General features: G+C 32.6%; 1 protein-coding gene across 2 annotated transcripts in view; it reads left to right on the top strand.

Annotated features, from left to right (window-relative positions):
• The first annotated feature begins 843 nt into the window (after window positions 1-843).
• LOC118200904 (myotubularin-related protein 9) overlaps window positions 844-22,770 on the top strand; it is a 72,661-nt gene continuing 50,734 nt past the window's right edge. Inside the window, exons 1-4 of one of the 2 annotated variants that reach the window (XM_085818993.1) lie at window positions 844-1,233; window positions 8,681-8,832; window positions 14,460-14,619; window positions 22,420-22,571. In XM_085818993.1, coding sequence (XP_085675119.1) covers window positions 8,689-8,832; window positions 14,460-14,619; window positions 22,420-22,571 — 456 coding nt within the window. In that variant the 5' untranslated portion in view covers window positions 844-1,233; window positions 8,681-8,688. The remainder of the gene's footprint in view (window positions 1,234-8,680; window positions 8,833-14,459; window positions 14,620-22,419; window positions 22,572-22,770) is intronic. The other variant, XM_035372895.2, reaches the window with a different exon arrangement.

Raw genomic sequence — 22,770 nt, 5'->3', positions numbered from 1 at the left:
CGTTTTCTTGCCCTCACGAGGCGTGGCTTATTAGCTTCCCCCGGCTTCACTCTCCTCGTATTGCGACAGCAGAGACGCCATCTCCATGTATTCTAACCTCCTTGGTCCCGAAGGACTATTGCTTTCGTTTTGGCATTTTGCGTCGGACTCATAAACGTCGGTTCACTTTTCAAACTGTTGCCACAAAATGTTAGAGTCCTGCATTATATTTGAAGAAATTAAATAATGAAAAATCTGCATAAATGATTGTCTATTTCTCGCATTGTGATAAAACAATGGTACATAGAGCCATCGAATTTTGAATGACGAAATCCTACTGCGAATATGGGCATCTCAAATCCCAAATTTGGAATTTGTTTTATTATAGATTTTATATTTTGTAAAACTTTAACGAATTTTTGATTTACAAACTCAATGCTTTAAAAGCGAGAAATGGCAACGTTATATATAAAAAAAATACTTTTATCTCCAGCTCGCGAGACTGTGTATATCGGAAATTCTAAAGATATGCTTAATTTAACATTATTTTGCGATATTGCTCTTGAACTGAATTTTATGGTTTAAGTGCAAAGAACATGATAGTTAATAAATAAAGGTAACACTCAAAACGTTAAAAAAACGCCCCTTTGGACGTAATTTAAAATCTGAAAAATTTCAGATTTTATTTTTTATTTTTATTTTTATTTTTATTTTATTCTTATTTTATTTTATTTATTTATTTATTTATTTATTTATTTATTTATTTATTTATTTATTTTTTTTTTTTTTGTCCAAAGGGTTTTGTCTCTGAAGGACTATTGTTTTCGTTTTGCGATTTCGCGTCGATTCACTACAAACGGCGAATCACTTTTCAAACTGTTTCCACAAAGTATTATCGCCCTGTGTTTTATTTAAAGAAATTAAATAATGAAAAATCTGCATAAATGTGTGTATATTTCTCGCATTGTGATAAAACAACGGTACATAGAGCCATCCAATTTTGAATGACGTAATCCTCCAATGAACATGGGCATGTGGAAGACCAAATTTGAAATTCAGAATTTGTTTTATTATGGATTTCTTATTTTGAAACATTTTTAAATGCTAAAAACCTTTTGATTTTTCTCCCTGCGGGCACCAAGACTTAGCGGGTGCAAAACAAAACTGCTTGGTCTACGCAGATGAACAGAAAAAATTTCTCAGTTTCAGCCTAGTACATCAAATTATAATTGAGAGATTCTTATTTTAAATGAGGTAATAATACAGCCAGGGTTCTTTACCCTCCTTAATGTTCAGTAGGAATTTTTCATTTAAAAATAAAAAATCAGTTTTAAATGTCCTAACGTTTGTTTTGCAGTTAGGTATAATGTTTTTAGATTTTTATTCCGTGGATAAATACAGTAATTCGTTAAGCTTTTTATATCTCTGAATATATACCCCCTCCTCGACGGTAAATGGAGTGTAAGTTATGGTCATAAGAAAGAAAGTATTTACATGATGTTAAACATTTTCTTTTTCGGTTTGTATAATGAGTAGAATGTGCTTAAATTTTCGTGCTTCATTTCTTTATAGCTTCATTAGTTGCGTAACATTTAATTGAGTATTATGGGAAAGTCTGTCGAAATAGTTGCAGAATTCTGTTAATTATTTCAGATTTAATTCATAAAAATCTGAATGAGTAGTATAATGTAATGCAGTTTTAAAATGTTTCATAAATATGGCAAATTTGGAGAAGTAATTCAATCTGCATTTGAATCAGTCTGTATTAAATTATTCTCTATGGTAAAGCCTACTAGCGTTATTCGTCTAAAAGAAATGCGTCTTTGGTAAACTCATTGGCATTACACGTGAAAAAAACTATGGAAACCTACTCTTACTGAGAACCGAATCCATGGCAAATTAGTATTTCTTATTCCTTTAGCTGCCTTGTTACTGGAAAGATTTCACACCTTTAAATTACTTTCTATTCGCTATAGTAAAATCTCTTTCAACTCTCACCACAATTTGCGGTTCATTAATTGACAGTTGTAAAATTGCATCTTAAAAAGCAGAAAAGCATTGTAGCTATTCAGAAGGCATAAAAGGAGCAGAGTTCTAATAATGCATCCAAAAGTTGTATGAATATGGCAAGTAATGTATAGCGTTAGAATGTATGCAACATTAAAAGATATTAAAAAAAATTGGATGTTTATTTTTTTAAATTTTAATCATAAAATGTTGTAAAAGCACTGTATATTTAAATATGTTACGTATTGTTATGAAAAGAGATATTATGCAATTTCTTAAAATAAGCTTGAAAATTTAATGAAAACAATTTCAAGCCTGGGAATGAGAGGGTTTTGTAGATGCAACAGATGATTTTTTATATAATTCTCATACAGCGAGTAATCCGATTAATAAAATTCTGCACTAATAATATCAAAAGTTAGGTATAAAATTCAGCGAGATGGGAGTAATTAATATTTTTTTTTCAGGACTAGCTGCAAAATGAATGACTAGTTTTATTTTATCTAATATGAAATCATTAATGTTTTTTCCATGAGCTATTTTTTTATAACTGTTTTATAACATTTTTGTGTTTTTGTACACAATGTTTAATTTTAATTGAAAATAATATAGAATCTTCAAGAATTTTTCACATAAAGGTATAGGACATTTTACATTTAATTATACAAGCAAAATGAATATTTTACCATATGAGAATGTGAAAAGTTAAATTTTATATTTTAAATTTATTTTAGTTCCAATGCTAAAACTATTATCGTAAAATTCTCTGCCGTATTTCAAGAAACTTAAGGATCAGAAGTAAATGTCTAGGATCAGTGTTTGAAAAAGTTAAGCATTTAAGCCTCCTTTTTTCAAACGTCTATTACATTAATGTAGAATACATTTAATTTAACACACATTGCACTTTGTGAGTTTAGTGCAAGGCAAGTACATGTATAAAGTAATGTGTTTTATGATATATTATATAAATCAGCTAAAGTGTAATAATACTGTGCACCACCAAGGGATTACTACTGACTTGACATTTAATTAAATATGTTCCACTATATCGTCATTCTGGCAGATGGAAAATCTGAGTATGAAAATTGGCAGCATTGATTATTGGTATTAATCAAGATTTATGGAGTACAGGACTAATATAAATACACAGGGTTCATTACATAAAGTGCTGGATCAAATACACTATGCAAGGTACAATTACTGGATCAAATTCAATACACAAGGTAAATTACTACAATACACACGGCAAATTACAATATACAAGATTCACTACATAAATATGCAAGGTTCTGGCGAGTACATTCATGATACAGTTAAAAGTCGTTAATCCGGAATGATCTATAATCCGGACCTCAAAGCTACAAACTTTCTGCTCATGCGTCAACGCATGCGTGTTTAATGTATAATGGACGGTATAAGCAAGTCTCTAATTATCTATTTCAGTTAATGTTGCAAATTGCGTTGTTCCTTAATCTTCGAATTAGATCCGGCTTATTATTTTTTGCAGACTGTTAGAGCAATTTTATAAAATTAAGCTTGAACTTTCGATTATGTCAAATAGAATTTCAAAGGATCTACAAAGCGAAAGTATGTTTTGATGTCCATCAAATAAAAAGTAGAATTGCTGCAAAAATGGATAAAGGCATATCCTTTGTTTATCTAACCATTCCGAAATCTGTTTATCAATTTCACGCTGCTCTTTGGGGGGGGGACGGCCATTTTGTTTTCACGAAGTAAAGGCAGGTTTTTTTTTTACTCAACATTTTTTTCCAACAGTCTGCTAGCCGAATTATGCTTATGCTAGAACTTTTATGGAACAAAAGTGCTTAATCATGATGAAGATTAGGTGCGAAATTGGGAGAAAGTGCAGAATTGCCCACTGCTTGCCGCGTTTTTAAGAATTGCACATACACGGTATCCATGTACACGTCGACCTATTTTCATTAAAAAAAAATCCCAGAATTGCACAAAAATGGCATTGTGCACACTCCTGACTTTATCCATGTACACTGCTAAAGTCCTACCTAGTAACCTTTATCGCCTTACCAAAATGTCGCCAATTTACCTGTTACCATATTCCAAAGATTAGCCACATTATACAGTCCATATTTACAGTTCTGTTACAGATATATGTATATATAATTAAAGTAAAAACATTTGCATTGACTTGAAGTTCTTTATGATTATTCAACTGCTTTATAAAAGGTACTTTCAGCAGATGCAAGTAGTAATGAGAGTAATTAAATGTGTAGTATGCAAGTACCTAGACTTACAAGGCTGTTTTTCTAGACTGCATTACGAACTGATGCTACATCCCAGTAGTATGTAACTTATCATAGCTAACTCAGAAAGTGATGATGCTATACTGAAATTTCTGGTATCTTTGTGCTAATACATTGAGATATTGCAATCAATATTGAGGGTGTGCTAGATGTAAATGGAATATCATTGTTACTGCACTAATCCTTGAGCATTAGTGTTATTTGATATAGCTGCACTAGGCTGCAGTTCACCTAAGAATGATTAGTTGAACTACTGTTCTCTGCTGCAGGGAGCAAAATATGTTGTGCTAAAACTGCTAGGGCATTCTCGTTTTTAATATTTTACTGCACAAAGCCTGATAATGATCTCAATCGTATGTTTGGCCTGATTATTTTCACATGCCTTCTCGACCCACTGCAGCAGTATGCAACGTTAGGAATTTTTAGGTGTTTATTCTTTGCTTTCAGACAGCTGAAAAGGTAGTGATTTGGATCACCTACTTATGCACATTCACATGAGTCTATGTCTTATTTTCCAAATCTATGAAGGTAATGGGAAAAGGGATCATTCTAGTGTAAAATTGGTTTGTGCCCCACTGTGTGTTTTTGTTATACATGAAAATTTTGAGCCAGTGTGTCCTTCCTGATTTACACCATCACATCTTTTTTGCCACTCCTGAGTTATATACCTGAGTGTAATTATCTTCACATGTAAAAATACTGTTATTTATTACTGATTAATGTAAAAGTATAATAATGCAATGAGTTAGTACAATATACAAATGATAATTAGTGGTTATTACAGTCAGATTTCAAGCTATTTCATAACCAGTTTCTTTGTGCATCATATTCTTTTAAGTATTATTACATTATGTTTTCTGAATGCTTGTTTTCGAATTAACACCTTATGTAAATTCAGTTAAATTTATGGTGATATGAATTATTAGTTTTGTCATGCTTATATATTTAGAAGTTTGTGTCCAAATCTTCAGATAATTTCATGTAGGTCTGTGATTTTACAAAAATGCAATAATTGAGTTTATTTTAGTTATAACTTACAAAATAGATTATTTTGTTTCTACCTTTTATTAGAATTATTCTATTAAACATTTCCTAGTCTGCATAAGAAACATGCTTTTTTGTTCAGAAATGTGGCTACGAATAGAATGTGTCTAATGAGGGTATGAGACTAGGTGGGAATTTCTCCACATATTCATTATCATCAATATTAGTGTAGATTTAAACTCCATACAGAGATGGTCTAATATTTTTTGAATATATTGGAAACTGCTTTCTAATCTTAATTTGGTTGATCTTTACAATATGGTAACTGGTAGTTTGGCGACATTTTGGAGGCGATAAAGGTTACTACCTGGGACTTTGGTAATAATGTGAGCAGTACTCAGTTCCGATTACGCATTATTTTGTGTGAGGGAAATGAGAGATCATGGGATATGTCATGTGATATTAATGGACGAATTACGGTTCTTTAATTGGAAAAGGGGGGAAAACGGGAAAAAATCTGGAAATTTTGTATTTGGCTTTATTCTGTGTTGTGTGAAACAGTGTTCGTGAATTTTTGGATCCCATGGCCGTAACTAAAGTGAATTCGAAATGGGTATTTATGTATGTATTAATTTAATGTATGTGCTCATTTATATTTTAAGTAGTGTTTTTGAATTTAATTATATTTTAATTAAATGATAGTTATTTTGTGAATTTTATGTTTGTAGGAATTTGGTATACATTTTAGTTGAAGTAAACGTGCATGGAAATAATTTAAATATCTGACACTAAGTATTTGTAATGGTTGCGGTATGAATTCGTTGGTGATGTGTATAATGTAATAGATGATTTAGAGGTAAAAGTTTTTGGATATTTTATTTATTTTATATGTGAAAATGTTCATATTTGGAAAGAGTAAATACTTTTTCGCAATCAGGTAATTTCATATATGTTCTTTTTACCGGGTTTAAAGATTGAGAAAATTGTCATGTATTTTCGTGAAATTTTTCTAATTTATGAGAAAAAAGCAGTGTACATGGATATAGTGAAGAGTGTGCGTAATGCCATTTTTGTGCAATTCTGGGATGTTTTTTTAAGTAAAAATAAGTCGGCGTGTACATGGTTTAGTGATATTTTAATTAAATGATAGTTATTTTGTGAATTTTATGTTTGTAGGAATTTGGTATACGTTTAAGTTGAAGTAAACATGCATGGAAATAATTTAAATATTTGACACTAAGTATTTGTAATGTTTGCGGTATGAATTCGTTGGTGACGTTTATAATATAATAAATAATTGAGAGGTAAAAGTTTTTGGATATTTTATTTATTTTATATGTGGAAATGTTCATATTTGGAAAGGGTATATACTTTTTCGTGATCAGGTAATTTCATGTATGTTCTTTTTACCGGGTTTAAAGATTTAGAAAATTGTCATGCATTTTCGTGAAATTTTTTTAATTTATGAGAAAAAAACGGTGTACATGGATATAGTGAAGAGTGTGCGCAATGCCATTTTTGTGCAATTCTGGGATGTTTTTTTAAGTGAAAATAAGTCGACGCGTACATGGTTTACGTGTATGTGTTATTTTGAAAAACGTCCAAGGAGTTTGCTATTGTGCACTTTTTCCCAATTTTGCAGTGAATATTTGTCATGATTAAGCAGTTTTGTTAGATAAAATTTCTAGCCTAAGTGTAATTCGGCTAGTAGATTGTGGAAGAAGTGTTCAGTAGATAAAAAGAAAAGAAACATGTCTTTACTTCGTGAAGACAAAATAGCGGTGGGAAAAAAAAAAATAGAGGGTTGCTGTAGGAGAGTTGGTCGCCAAATTTTCACCAAAAAATCGCCAAGTTACCATAATGTAAAGATCATCCCTTAATTTCAGTAAAAAATTTTTAAAAATTGCATCTTGAGCTTGGGATATGAACCCACATACTTTGAATTAAACAATTAAAAACTAGTAATATTTTCATAATATTTAATTTTATGGAACTACTCTGATATGCGCTCTCAAGTCACCAAATTTCTTGCCAAAAATTTTTGGCGAGAAACTCCACGCTGCCATATTGCTATCTAAATTTTTTGTCTACATTTCGAAATTTAAGCCTAAAATGTCTCCAAAAACGCGGTTTTCACGAATGTAAAAACCACGTTTTGAACACACAATTTAAGCTAAAAATCCGAAACAAAAACAAAAAATTTAGATAGCAAAATCGTAAAGTTTCTAACCAAAATTATTTGACAAGAGTCCATGTACACAATGATATGTTTTAACTTAAAAAAACATCTACGAATGGCACAATCTAGGCAACGAATGAATCTACGAACTACGAAGAATGCCATGTACACAGCATCCTGTTTAAACTTAAAAAAACATCTACGAATTGCACAATTTAGGCAACAAACAAATCTAATAACTACACCTCGCTTTAATAAATTAACATAATGATAAATTTCAAGGAATACCATGTACACAGCGTCCTGTTTCAACTTAAAAAAACATCTACGAATTACGCAATTTAGAGGGTACGCATTAATCAACAAAATAACTAAAATAAATTTCAAACAATTTAAAAAAAAAAAAAAAAAAAAACAATAACGACAGAAATTCATACTAAAAACACTGAACATAACATTCTACAAAATAAGAACAAGAATAAAATAAAATGTACTTACCATGAATTAATGATTTTTCGAACAGCAGAAATATCAATTTCCTACTGCCTTTAACATGCCGCCACGTAATCACTATCGTATTTATTTGACAGCCAGACACACTATCCAGAAAATTCATACTATGGTTCACAAATATAAATAAAATAACAAATCCCTACTTCTATCATGCACAGCCACTTAAAAATAATCTCCCAGACCCTCTTTCCACATCTCCAAATACCCACTGCCCCTCAACATGATGTCCACGACGATATTTCCTTTTGCCGAACTTCAATTCAACAACTTCCACCATTTTATCTTTCCCCCCTAGCTTCTCAGACACAGAGTATGACGCGAACCAACGAACTCCAGCAAAAGATTTTTCAATGTTAACAAGGTTGCCATACAGCACGCAATCTCACCCAAAACCAGCGCAGAACACATATCGCCATATTTGGTGAAATTAGGGCGTATATCAGAGTTGTACCAATTTTATTTATTCTTTTCTAGTTATGGTTTTCATTTTATTTATTTGTATGAAATAAGTAATTTATAGCTTAAATTTATACCAAAGTAAAGCTATCGTTTTCTGATCAAGCTTATTGTATTTCTTTAATCGCATTTTTTCCCATATATGTTTGAGTGAAATTGATGTAGCTGATATAATGTATAAGTACTTAAATAGAATATCTATATAAATAAATCACTACAGTGGAAGTAAACTCCTTATCTAAATTTTGAATAATATTTTCATAAATACTTTTTGTTTTAGAATTTCCAATGGAGTTTGTTGATTACATCAAAGCTCCTACTACTGAAGGTGTAACTCTTCATAGGCCTTTTCATCCACCTATGGAAGGTACATTATGCATATCTGGTCATCTTTTTATCTTATCATCTAGAGGAAAAAATGAAGAATTATGGGTAAGTTCTGGTTTTTGTTATTTAATATTACATATATCGTTACTTTTCCGTTATGCAATGGCCATGCTTTTAGGCACCTTTTTGCCATATTTGGCTTTTTGGCACTTTGTGAAAGTGAAGCAGAGCACAAGCCAAGACCCAATGATTTGCCATCTGGGGGACAGAATCATTTGTCGGTTCACACATACATACGAATACGTAGCAGGTGTATAACAAAATAGTATACTTGCACACAAATGTGTGGTAGATGCATAACAGAAAAGTACCCATATTTTGAATCAAATTTCAGTGGATTTTTATTTCACTCCTGGTCAGTAAATTTTTCCATTCTATTTTTAACCTGTAATATGTGTGAATGTTAATATTTTCTAGGTTAAAAGCAATGATTCAAATGTAATGAATTCTATAATAACTAATGAACCAAGGTCACACTATTTTAAACCTCCATGCTTTAAACTGTAAAAATGTAATTAGTGGCATCAAAAATAATTTGGTGATAAGTAGTAAAATGAGAGTTTATTTGTTGATCTGTAGTAATATACTGTATAAATCGGGTTTCTAGTGTGATGTCCGTGTGCTTCAAGATGCCCACAATACAATTTTAAAATGTATTCAAGTTTTTAAATTCTAGATATTTAGATAGCAAACACTTGTAATGAATAATTTATTAAAAATTCAGAGTTTTCTTTGTAATCTTAATTCTTGTATGAATTTTACTATTAAACTTTTGACAAAAACTGAATCTTAGTTCTAGCACCTTTTTGCCACATTTGGCTTTTTGGCACTTTGTGAAAGTGAAGCAGAGCACAAGCCAAGACCCAATGATTTGCCATCTGGGGGACAGAATCATTTGTCAGTTCACACATACATACAAATACGTAGCAGGTGTATAACAAAATAGTATACTTGCACACAAATGTGTGGTAGATGCATAACAGAAAAGTACCCATATTTTGAATCAAATTTCAGTGGATTTTTATTTCACTCCTGGTCAGTAAATTTTTCCATTCTATTTTTAACCTGTAATATGTGTGAATGTTAATATTTTCTAGGTTAAAAGCAATGATTCAAATGTAATGAATTCTATAATAACTAATGAACCAAGGTCACACTATTTTAAACCTCCATGCTTTAAACTGTAAAAATGTAATTAGTGGCATCAAAAATAATTTGGTGATAAGTAGTAAAATGAGAGTTTATTTGTTGATCTGTAGTAATATACTGTATAAATCGGGTTTCTAGTGTGATGTCCGTGTGCTTCAAGATGCCCACAATACAATTTTAAAATGTATTCAAGTTTTTAAATTCTAGATATTTAGATAGCAAACACTTGTAATGAATAATTTATTAAAAATTCAGAGTTTTCTTTGTAATCTTAATTCTTGTATGAATTTTACTATTAAACTTTTGACAAAAACTGAATCTTAGTTCTAGCTGGGTAACACTACATAACTATATGAATTAATTTTTGATTGCTAAAAACATCTGATTCTGCATATAGTTAACTATTTTATGTCCTTTTTTATTCTATTGTAATCTTTCCAACAATGGCATGCTATGCTTTACATTCATAAGTCTTCAAACATAAACTTGCCATTTCATGAATTTGTGTTTCAAGTTGTAAGCAGAGTACTAACATGGAAAAAAGAAATAAGATGTAAAAGGCATATCATTTTAATATTGAGTGGGAAGACAAATTTTGTTTGTTTATTATAAAGAAAAAGTCTATGCTTATTATACATTTCAGCTGTAGCAATTGCTAGAAAATGTGATGTGGAGAGCCTCATCACTGTTATGGCACCCACCAAACTCCTGCATTTCTGAATAGTGTAATCTTTGTAAAAAAGGTTCCTGACTTCTGGTATAAATCATTCTATTTCACAGTGCATCTGGGTACTTTCATAAATTAACAACATATCTTTAATAGATTAACAACATATCTTTAATAGATTATTATCCATTATTATCCAGTGAGGTGCATGCGTTTGTGTCAATTCCTTTACGTTTCAGCTTTGCAACCATACGTCTCCGAGAACATGAAAATTGTGGCTCCCCAGAAGCTGCCGTGTGTGCCATATGAAAATCATAGTCAGATTGTTGGCTGGCATCATTTATGATTAGAATTAGAGTTGTATCTGATTGCCTTTGAACCTCTTAGGAACTGCCAAAAATTAAAATTTCATGTTGCTTATACATGCCTGACTCCCATGTTTTTAGTCTCTTTGCCCCCAAATGCTGGAATGTTCACTTGGAACCCCATGTAAATTAAATGTATTTAATAGCTCAAAGCAAACACATACCTATACTTTATTATTATTTGGAAGAAAAATTTAATTTGTACCATGTGAAAACCAGTCTTTTAAGTAATTGTGTATGTTGTTTATGCTTAGAGCCAACTCTGTGGATATAAATGGACAGATTGATGTAAATTAAAATAATAATTACAATTATTTAAGTGCAGTGATGTAGAGGTTTGAAAGATTAAATTTTGAATAAAAATACAGAATTGAAAAAAGTAAAACACTATATAGTCAAAAGTCGTTAATCCGGACTCATCGGGACTTTGGTGATTCCGGATTATAGATCATCAGTTTAAATCTCGTAAGATGGCATGCAGAAATTCTAAAATTAAAAATATGAAACCGTAATTTATGAAATAAAGAACAATTATGATCTAAAGGGTATCAAAATTTACACACACACACAAAAAAAGCTTAATATTTATTTGTTTACTTTATTAAACATTTCTTTCAATGTAAGTTGTTTAGTTTTATGTGATAATACTTTCTCCTTAATTCTGTAAACAGACATAATTTCTTGTTCAGTTACAAAGTTCCGCTGTTCAAGTCCTGTAATTGCTGTGCCGAGAATACCGCCTAACTTGTCAATCGAAATTTTTTCGTTTTCACTAACCTCTCTGTCACCTTCTTCATGTCTTTATCAATTTTTTGCAGCAATTCCACTTTTTGTTTGATGGTTATCGGAACATACTTTCGTATTGTAGATCCTTTGGGAGCTCCAGCATCGGAAATTCTATTTGACATAATCGAAAGTTCAAGTTTACTTTTATAAAATTGCTCTTACAGTCTGCCAAAAATATTAAGCTGCATCCAATTCGAAGATTAAGGAACAACGCAATTATCAACATTAACTGAAATAGATAATTAGATAATTTTAGCTTATACCGTCCGTTATACATTAAATGCACACGCGGAAAAGTATTCTGCGCTTGCACACACGCATATGCACAGTCGTAAAGGTCTTACGTTCACGTGTAAACGCCTATGCGCATGTGTTAACGCGGCACATGCGCAGAAAGTTTTTAGCTTTGAAGTCCATATTATGGGTGTCCGAATTAACGACTTTTGACTGTAATGGAATTTTTACCATAATAGAATAACATCAGCTAAACAATTTTCTGTTCAAAAGGCATATGTATCAATTCGATATTTTTTGTGAAAAAAGTATTCTGTGGTACTAGTCATATTGGTACAACTCTGATATACGCCCTAATTTCACCAAATGTGGCGATATGTGTTCTGCGCTGGTTTTTGGCGCCCTGTTGACATTGAAAAATCTTTTGCTGGAGTTCGTTGGTTCCCGTCATGCTTTGTGTCTGAGAAGCTAGGGGGGAAAGTTTTATTGGTGAAAAATGATGAATTGAAGTTCGGCATAAGGAAATATCGTTGTGGCCATCCTGTTGAGGGGCAATAGATATTTGGAGGTGTGGAAAAAAGGTATGGGAGATTATTTTTAGTGGCTGTGCGTGATAGAAGTAGGGATTTGTGATTATTTGTTATTTTATTTATTTGTGAGCCAGAGTATGAATTTTCTGGATAGTGTGTCTGGCTGTCATATAAATACGATAGTGATTACGTGGCGGCATGTTAAAGGCGGTATGAAATTGATATTTCTGCTGTTCGAAAAATCATTAATTCATGGTAAGTACATTTTATTTTATTCTTGTTCTTATTTTGTAGAATGTTATGTTCAGTGTTTTTAGTATGAATTTCTGTCGTTATTTTTTTTTTTTTTTTTTTTTTTGAATTGTTTGAAATTTATTTTAGTTATTTTGCTGATTAGTGCGTAGATTTTTTTATTGTTATTTGTCAGAGTAAGTAGTTAGAGACATATTTCATACATTTAGAAAAATTTTATCATCATATTATCCTATAATTGAAAAGCTCCAGTTAATATATATATGTTATGAAATCATTCTATTCACATGCAATTTTATAAAATGTATTAAGCTGCAAAACTGTATTTTCAGTACTTTTATATGAAACTGTTGCCAAGCAATGGGATTTAATGCCAGTTATGAATACCTGTGATGTAACACTACACTTATATGCACTTTTATTTGATTATTTGATGCTACCACGTTTGAACCTCGGTAAGCCACCTTTCACTTTTAGGAACAAAGATATAAATTAGTAACTGTTATTGCTGTATTTTTTGGTACTGTTCTGTTATTGGGACTAGATTCAGAAATACAAGGTGTTTATAAAGTCCCGGATCCATTTTGATGTTTAATAACTCGTAAAATAATGAAGATATAAACAAACTTATGGCATTTATTGATGGAATAACTTACATATTTTCCTTTTCAGGTTTGAATATCTTTACTTTTGTAAATATCGTCTGCGCATGTGGTTAATTTCATTTTCCAGTCTAAATATCTGTACTTTTCTAAATATCGTCTGCTTATTAATTGCATTTTCTCTCTTTTGTTTTTGGCAACTATTGAAATGTTATGGACTTTTTCCTTTGGGGATTTGTAAAGGACAACATTTACAGGAGGAGAGTGTCGAACATTGATGACCTAAAAGCCAGAATTACAACCGCAATAGCCTCCGTGGATGCCGATATGCTTGCCGGTACCTGGCGTGAAATTGAATATCGACTTGATATTCTCCGTGCGACGAAGGGGACATACGTGGAAGTTCATTGACAAGGGTCATGAAACTTTTTGGGTCTATCTAACCATTTATGTTATTAATTTTAATCTATCTTTATTATTTTATGAGTTATTAAACATCAAAATGGGTCTGGAACTTTATAAACACCTTGTATATGTATGTACATTTATGTGTGTATACAGGCACATATATACATGTGTATATGAACACATACATCTTGCATACAAGCATACATTTCTGAATCCAGTTCCAATAACAAAAGAGTACTATTTTTTCCTTGCATTTTGGAAATATAAATACATATTAAAATTTGGAGCCTGCCTTCTACAGAGCAACAAGCATTGGATTATTTTCAAAGTTATGAGATCCTACTATCAAACAAATGTGTATTAATGAACACAACATAGAGTTCTAAACAAAGCTTTGGGTAAAATATTAGATGATCTGACAAATTAGTAGAAATTGAAAAAGCCTTTTTACAAAGCACAAAAGTGAAGTGGATTGGATACTGATTATTTGTTAATTAAAGGAGACTTCAACTTAAGAATTCCTCTGGAACAAGTGGCACAAATTTGATGTAATCTCTCCCCCTCCCCCCCCAACGTTCATGTTTTGTGGTAGGCAACTTTCATGGTTTATAGGATAATATGTAAGTTATAATATTATTTTCTTATGATATTTTATTTCCTTTTTCCTGCATCATTTTAGATGTTACATCGTATGGTTGATTGCATTGAGAAAAAGTTAAGTTTCTGTACTGGAACAATTGTATTAAAATGTAAAGATTTCAGAATACTTCAGCTTGATATACCTGGTGTAGAAGAATGTAATAATGTAGCAAGTTCTATTGAATACCTCATGAGTTTAGGTGAGTATAAATTTTGCTAAAGGAAAATATTTTGTAAAAATGTTCCTTTTTAAATCATTTATCTTTATCAAAATGAATAAATTTGTTTAGTCTAAATAATGTGTTTTAACCAAAAAATAAATAAAATAAAATGAAATAAATAATATTACATTAATAACTGGAAAATTTTTTTATTTGTTTTATGTTAATAGTAGTTACAAAAATACCAAAGCATTCTGTAAGACTAGTTTTCTGTCTGAAATGCTTTGAAATTTTTACTTTCTATCTGGTTTTCTAATTTGTATCCAAACAAAGCACAACTCGTGAAACATTTCATAAACCAGAATGGCATGAAGCAAAAATGTTGTTTCCAGGTTTTTGATTTAGAAGTTTTTTTAGTGATTTTAAGGCATTATTTCAGAGATAGACATTCTATTCATATCCTAAGAGGAAATTATCTCTGAACTGTCTGACCACAATGTCTATGCTGCTAGGCAAATCAAGATGTAAAGAGAAGGTCAAATCATATGTATGAAATAAATAAGTATGAAACATATGACTTTCAGTTTACCTGATTTGTTGAAAAATCTTAAGTTTGGGTATTTACAGTGCCAAAGCACTTGTGATGCTTTAAGTGTAACCATTTCAGCCACTCGAAAAAATCCTGTCATGGCAAACTCACATGTGCACATTGTTCTGTGAAAGGCTGTGATAGTGATAATTGCAGTGCCAACCCATTGTGTGCTGATTGCAAAGGGGACCACACAACGTTTTCTTGACTATGCCCAAAATGAAAGGCAGAAAAAAAAGTACAAATGATAAAAGTTATGAGGAATATTTCATATATTGGAGCTAGATAGTTAGTATCAGAGACACAACCACATGAGAAGGAGTAAATCTCTTGTCGAGATCCCCCTGTTTTATACTAGGACTCCCTGTTTTATACTAGGCAGACTAGGAACTATTCTCATCTTTTGCAGAGGTCACAGAGGAAATTATAAAAGATGTGCCTGTGGATGATGTGAAAACTGTTACTGATGTGTTTATTCATGCAGCCACAGTCTCTATTCCAGTGACATCACCAAAACTTCTAAAGTATTCCAAACCATAGTGAAATTGTGAATGTAAAGAAGTGCTGGCAAAACAGAGGGAAGCTTGGGGAATTTTTCATAGGTACCTTACCTTGTTGAACTTTATGGTTTTTAAAAAAGCCGAAGCAAATGCAAGGAAAGTAAAACATCAGAGCCAAAGAGATTTATAGATATTATATTTGTCAACAATAATATTGTCTATGGCAAGTAAAAGAGTTTGGGAAAAAAGCATGTAACCACTCACTCTTCTTCTGGAGAAAGATGGCCAAGTGATTAGCAAAACAGAAGAAATTGCAAATACAGTTGGTAAGGCTTTTGCTGCCATTTACAGTGGCAGTAACTACCCACTAGCATTTTTTTCTGGCAAGCGTTATCTTGAGAAAATTTCCATTGCATTAAATTCTTCCAACTCAGAGCCTTATAACGACAACTTTACTATACTTTAGTTAAAGAGAACATTGGTAGAGACACATAGGTCTAGTCCAGGTTTAGATGATGTAAAGTTATGAAATGCTAAAGCATCTCTCCAGTAAGTCATTGACTGTCCTTCTTGCTCTATGCAATCAAGTGTTGAATTCCTTTTCCAGTGCATAGAAGAAAATGATTCATCCTCATAGTTAAACCAGGGAAGCCCTGAAGAATCCCTCCAACAGTCAGCCAGTCACTCTTATGAGCTGCATTTGCAAATTGTTTGAAAATTTATAAACAGCTGTCTAGTCTATTACTTAAAAACAATGCACTCTCTCCATATCAGAGTGGTTACCATAAAGGCTGAGCCACCATTGATAATGTGCTCTCTTTAGAAATCTCCATCCATAAAGCCCTGTCAATAGAAACCACTTGATCACTGTCTTCTTTGACATTGAAAAATATATGATAAAGCTTGGAGACATGGCATTTTCTGTGACCTTTATGCTTATGGCTTGTGTGGCAACTTACTAATCTTCATCTAGAATTTTTCAAGTAAGGAATGGCTCTGTTTTTTCAGATGTTTTTGAACAAAAAGAGGGTGTGCTTCAAGGCTGTGTTCTAAGTGTTATTATGTTTAGTCTAAAAATAAATTCTGTTTTAATAGAACTTCCTCCTACTCTTTCAGGATCACTGTATGTAGATAGATGACCTTCAGGTAAGCTGTCAAAGTGATGATATGAACTATGTTCAGAGAAAGTTGCAGACTGCTCTGAACGGGTTGACAGACATGCTTTTAGTTTTCTCTAAACAAGAGATTGTTTGCATGCAGTTTTGCAGAAACCGAAATCTCCATCCTGAGCCTTAGCTTCATCTTCAAGGATCATTGATTCCAGTCATATGGGATGTGAAGTTTCTTCGAGTGATGTTCAATCCAAAATTAACCTTTATTCTGCATGTAATGTAGTTGAGGAAAAAGGTGTTTCAAAGTGCTTAATCTTTTAAGAGTCCTACTGAACACCTCCTGGGGGGGGGCAAAATGCAACTCAGTGTTTCACATCTACTGAGCACTGATCCTCTTTAGATTGGTTATGGCTCAGAAGTGTATGGAGATCTTTGATTTTATTGAAACTATAACAGCATAGTCTTTGATTTTATTGAAACTAGATCTGATTCATTAAAATGGGTCTGTGGATTTGCTATGGAGCCTTTAGAACATCTCCTGTCCAGTGTCTATTGTTTCTAATCTTTCCTTTAACTGAAATATGAATAATTGTCTGTATTACAAGATCATGTCACATCTCCATCACTTTTGTCAGCTTTGCATACTAGATGATGGCTATAACTTGTTGTTTGTTGCACGGCTCCATTTCACCAAGAGTTCAGGTGCTTCTGGAAAAATGCTATGTACCCAATGTAAATGCCTAAGCTGTAAACCATTTTGAAGTTCTACCTTGGCAAAATGCTGAAATTCAGGTGCTGGATATATTTTCAGCAATTTGGCCAAAGAAATACTAGTAAGGTCATATATAAACAACTTTTTGTAGAGCATAGATATAAATACAGCAGCTTTACTCACATCTTCACTGATGGATCTAAAGGCAGCTAGTCGTGAGGATATCATTTGTTATTTGCGACCATATGGAAGGTAGGCAGTTGAATGAGGCCTGCTCAGTACTCACTGCTGAATTAAATGTTGTGTATTAAGCCCTACATTTTGAATCTAAACTTAACAGAATTTGTTTTGTTTTGTTTTTTTGTATTTGTACTGACTCATGCAGTGCTTTAAAAGCTTTTGAAACATTTTCAGATACCCAGAACCTTGTGATTCTTGAAGTATTATGAGAACACATAAACCTGAGGAACCAAGGATACCAAATTCTTTACTGCTGTGTTCCTGGACATGCAGAAATAAAAGGAAACAAGCTGGAAGATATTACAGCAAAGTCTGTTGAGGAAATGTCTAGTCAGCTCATATCTTTTAGCAACTTAAAAACTGTCATCAAAAACAAAATCTGAAATAAATGGCAGCTACTTTGGGACATGCAGTCAAATAATAAACTGGGAAGCATAAAACCTAAACCTAACCTATTGCAGTGCTGTAGCTAGGATGGGTCAAGGAGGGACATTTGCCCTGAGCACAGCATCCAGGGGATGCCAAATTGATATGAAATTTCAGAATGAAATCCTTTCCATTCTTGGCAAACAGAAGGGGTAGTAAAATCTTCTGTTGTCCTTGTGTCCTGAAAATCCTAGCTTTGGCTCTGAGTGTTGGAAAGCTGCTAGAAACAGGAGGGAGGAAGTCCTTTTAATGTGGCTCATAATCGGTCGTTCCCGAGCTACTCCTGCCTTTTGAAAGCTGAGTCTAAACCTTTGTGCTCAAATTGAAGTGCTCAACTATCAATGTATTACATTTTAACTGACTGCCCACATTTTAAGAAACTCTGTGTGAAGTATTTTAACACTTATGACTTGCCTGTAGACCATTTAATTGACAAAGAGAACAACTTTAATTTAATAAATATCTGAAAGAGTGTAATTATTATTATTTGATTTGATTTGGTTTAATGTCAGTTATGGTGTTTTAACGTCTACATAGGTTATTAGGAAAGAAAGGTCCGATTTCTTATAAAACATAATCCATCACAGATTTTTTTCAGAAACCTTTTTTTTATTTAATTCTTTATATGTTTCTCAGTTTTTCTACATAGTTTCCATATTTATTTAAACATTTGTCATAACATTCTACAAGCTTCCATATCCCTAAGTCATAGACATCTGTCACCTGTGAGGCTAATCAGTCTTGAACTGCTTCTTTCACCTCATCATCTGTGGTGAAGTGCTTGCCACTGAGAAACTGCTTTAGGTAGCAGAACAAGTGAAAATCGCTTGGTGCCAAGTTTGGACTGTGTGGTGGGTGGTCAATCTGTTCCCATGCAAATGATCTGATCAGATTTTGGGTGTGAATGCCATTGTCATACAGCAGCAAAACTCCGGACGTCAGAAGGCCACATCGCTTATTCTGTACCTTGCACCTCAGTTTAATCAGGGTAGCGCAGTAAAGCGGCTGCTTTAATTGTTGTTCCTTGCTGCATAAACTCGACTAAAAAGACTCATTGTCTAACCCAAAACATGGTTGCGTAACCTTGTGTGTTGAGATTGTGTGCTTGGCCTTGACTTTGACTACTGATGCCCTGTGACGCCATTCCATTGACTGATGTTTAGACTCTGATGTCATGCTAAAAACCCATGTCTGGTCCCATGTGATAACACCTTCCTTATGATATCGGTCCAAAAAATCAATAGCACAAGTCATTCTTTTCATTTAGCGTTCCTCAATAAGCAGCCTGGGATCAAGTAGATTGAGTCTAAATGGCAAATCCATCTGTTCACAAGTTAACAATGCATGAAATATATGACATAATAAACATGAAATACCATAAGCATAGAAAGAGAGAAGAGTTAGTTCTTGACACTGTAACAGTAAACAGAGGTTTTGGGAATGAAAATTCTGAATAATGCAGGTTGATTTCAAAACACTCTCAGGTCGTAATTTCAAAACACTCTAACTTTAAACCTACAGATCATAATGACTAAATATTTTACCAGAACAATCCTGAGGTAATGGAATTTTGTTTGGCAAAGGAAAAATTTGTTCTAAAATTTGTCGCTAGATGTCACTGTCAATGTTCACATTGCTGTTGTGGATGTATAACCGAAAGGAATCAATATACTTTAATGGTTTACGATAAATTTATTAGGAAAAAGCCAAGAATACATATTTACAGAGAAAACAGCTATAGTGACAAGAGAAGAAAGCTTCTCGAAACAAACACCTTATGGATGATTAATGTTTTTCGATATCCACAACAGATTGGAGGATATCTGTATTGATGCTATGAATGTAGTTCGAGATTCTTGCCTTCAAGTCGGCCAGATTTGCAATCTACCCACTCTAAACAACATTCTTCAGATATCCCCAAAGCCAAAAGTCACATGGGTTTAAGTCAGGAGAGCATGGTGACCACGCTGTTAGAAAATGGCAGCTTATGATTCTATCATCTCCGCTTCACACGAGTAGCACTGTACGGGGTAGCTCCATTTTGCATGAATATTGTGCTATCCACATATTGGTCTTGTTGAAGTGCCGGAAAGACATGGTTACACACTAGCGCTTCACCCCACTTGCTAATAACGGGACCTGCAGGTGTGATCTCCTTGAAGAAGAATGGACCGACGACAAGTACTGCCATTATTCCACACCACACAGGGATCTTTTCAGAGTGAAGAGGTAATGGCTGTAGCCAGAACATATTCTTGGTCGCTCATATCCTGCAATTTTGCATATTTACTGAACCTTACAAATGAAAATGAGCTTCGTCAGACTATGGAATGTTCCAAAGCCATTCATTATCCACTTCCATCCAGGCAAGAAATTATAGTGTAAATGATTTGCGTGTTTCCAGGTCAGCAGGTAGCAACTGCTGCACGTGCATTATATTATACAGATAACAGAGCAAGATGTTCCGTAGGACTTTGCACATCATGCTGATAGGCATATCCAACATTCGGCCAATTCCCTGTACAATACCAATTCCTGCATCACTGTTTGTCTTTTCTTGTAATGCTGTGGCTACAGTTCTTACTGCCACCTCCGAAACTTTTTTTCATCCTGTATCTCATTTCACATGGAATGAACCTGTCTCTTTGAGTTTATCTATCATTTTCCGCAGGCCATATGTGGTCATTGGGCCAGATTTTATACCTCTTAATCTCTGGAACTTCCTGATAGCTGTTAATGCACATTCACCATTCTGATTCTGTTAATACACATTCACCATTATGAAGCTTCACGAGAAGAGCATGATCCTTCTTCATCACAGTCATGATGAAGCACTCAGGCAAAATGTTATGTGTGTTGTTAGTGCTCTGCATTTTTATTTTAGTCATATCTGCAGTACACATATTAAGTCTTAGTAATTTGCATGCCAACAGCAGTGTGAACCCTGACAGCACCATCTGTCAGCATATTTTGAAACAATTTTTTTTTCCTTCTCTGAACAAAATTTCATTACCTCACGATTGTTCTAGTAAAATATCTAGTTATTGTGACAAGTAATTTTAAAGTTAGAGCGTTTAGAAATCACAGCTTTAATTATAATCACTGTCTACATAACTAGAAATTTAAACAATGCAAAATGAATTCAATAAAACTAATGGGACATTAAGCAAAATAATAAAAAAAAAAGAATAAATTTAGTGTTCTGAAGCACTGGGAATATGATTTTGTCACTAAAACACTACAGTTTTTAAAATTTCTTCAAAATTAATTTTTGCTCTGAGCACTACAATTTTTTTGTTTAAATAAACTGCATCAACTCTATTTAGTCTGTTGGTGGGGTGTATGTAGGAAGCATTGTTACAGCTCCAGTTGGTGGGGTGTATGTAGTAAGCATTGATATCTGGATATATAATCCAGGCAGTTCTCTGTTTTTTTTTTCTTTACAATTTATTTTTCCTTTACATTTTTTTTTTTTTTTCATTTTTATATTGTATCATGCTTAATGTTTCTTTAGAAGGTTTTTTTTTCTTACTCTGTTAACCTTATTAAACAGTTCAATTTGATTCTGATTTAATAATAAAGCATATTTCAGAGTTAATAGAGTTTGTGCTCCAGAATACCAGATTTGTTCTTCTATTTACCTATTATGAAAGGTTTTTACTTAATTTTTGAACAAATTTATGGTTTTGATGCTGTTTCTTTACAATTCTAGTTCTTTTTGCATTTTTATTCCTCCTACTCCTGACTTAATAAGGTTTGGACTGATAAAGACACAAATTTCTATGATTGGTTTTCAATGGCTTATTGAAGTATTAAATTCTAATTTATAATTTGTGTCATTATCAGTTCAGAAACAGGCCCATTCATTTATTTCTTTCGTTACATTAATTCCCTGATGATAATGCACCAAAAGGTATAAATAACACTTTTTCTTTTACTCTTTTCATTTTTTATATATGTTGTTTTTGCATTTTTTTCATGCAATTAGTCACTGTGCTTCTTGATTTTATTTCTAAAGGTTTGCTTAAAGCTCAGTATGGGATGGACTTAAATGTTTTATTATTAATTTACTGGAAATTTTATGTAATAGTGCATGGTATAAATTAAAATTAGAAAATACTAACTGATAATATTTATTAAGCCATTTGACATACTGTAATTGCTAATTTGTTTAAATGGAGATACTGATTATTTTATCTTACAGCATAGCAGATTTTGATAATGGTTGCATAATTCTTGTATATACATTTGTATCTACAGAAAATCCAAGGTCCTTTTATCCCTTCTTTCATCGTGCAATGTTCGATATGTTAGAAGATGGTTGGACTTCTTTTTTAGCAGAATCTGAATACACTAAACTTCTTCAAAACAAAGAGGATTGGAGGATCAGCCATATTAATAAAGACTACTCAGTATGTGATCTTTGTCTATACATATAACTATAATGTTAATTCAAGTGACTTAATAAATGAAAGTGTGTCATCATTTGACTTGATTTAATGCATTAATCTCTACACCAACAATTTCATAGTTTTCTCTAGTTGTGTTTTGAAACTATAATTATTGATACGAGTATATCTGTTCTGTTAAATCTTTTGTTTAATACTTTTA

The sequence above is a fragment of the Stegodyphus dumicola genome, chromosome 6, assembly GCF_044657685.1.
Source record: "Stegodyphus dumicola isolate Sdum_Otavi_A_Nest chromosome 6, ASM4465768v1".
In the NCBI taxonomy this organism is placed as follows: Eukaryota; Metazoa; Arthropoda; class Arachnida; order Araneae; family Eresidae; genus Stegodyphus; species Stegodyphus dumicola.
This window is presented reverse-complemented; position numbering and strand designations above follow the sequence as displayed.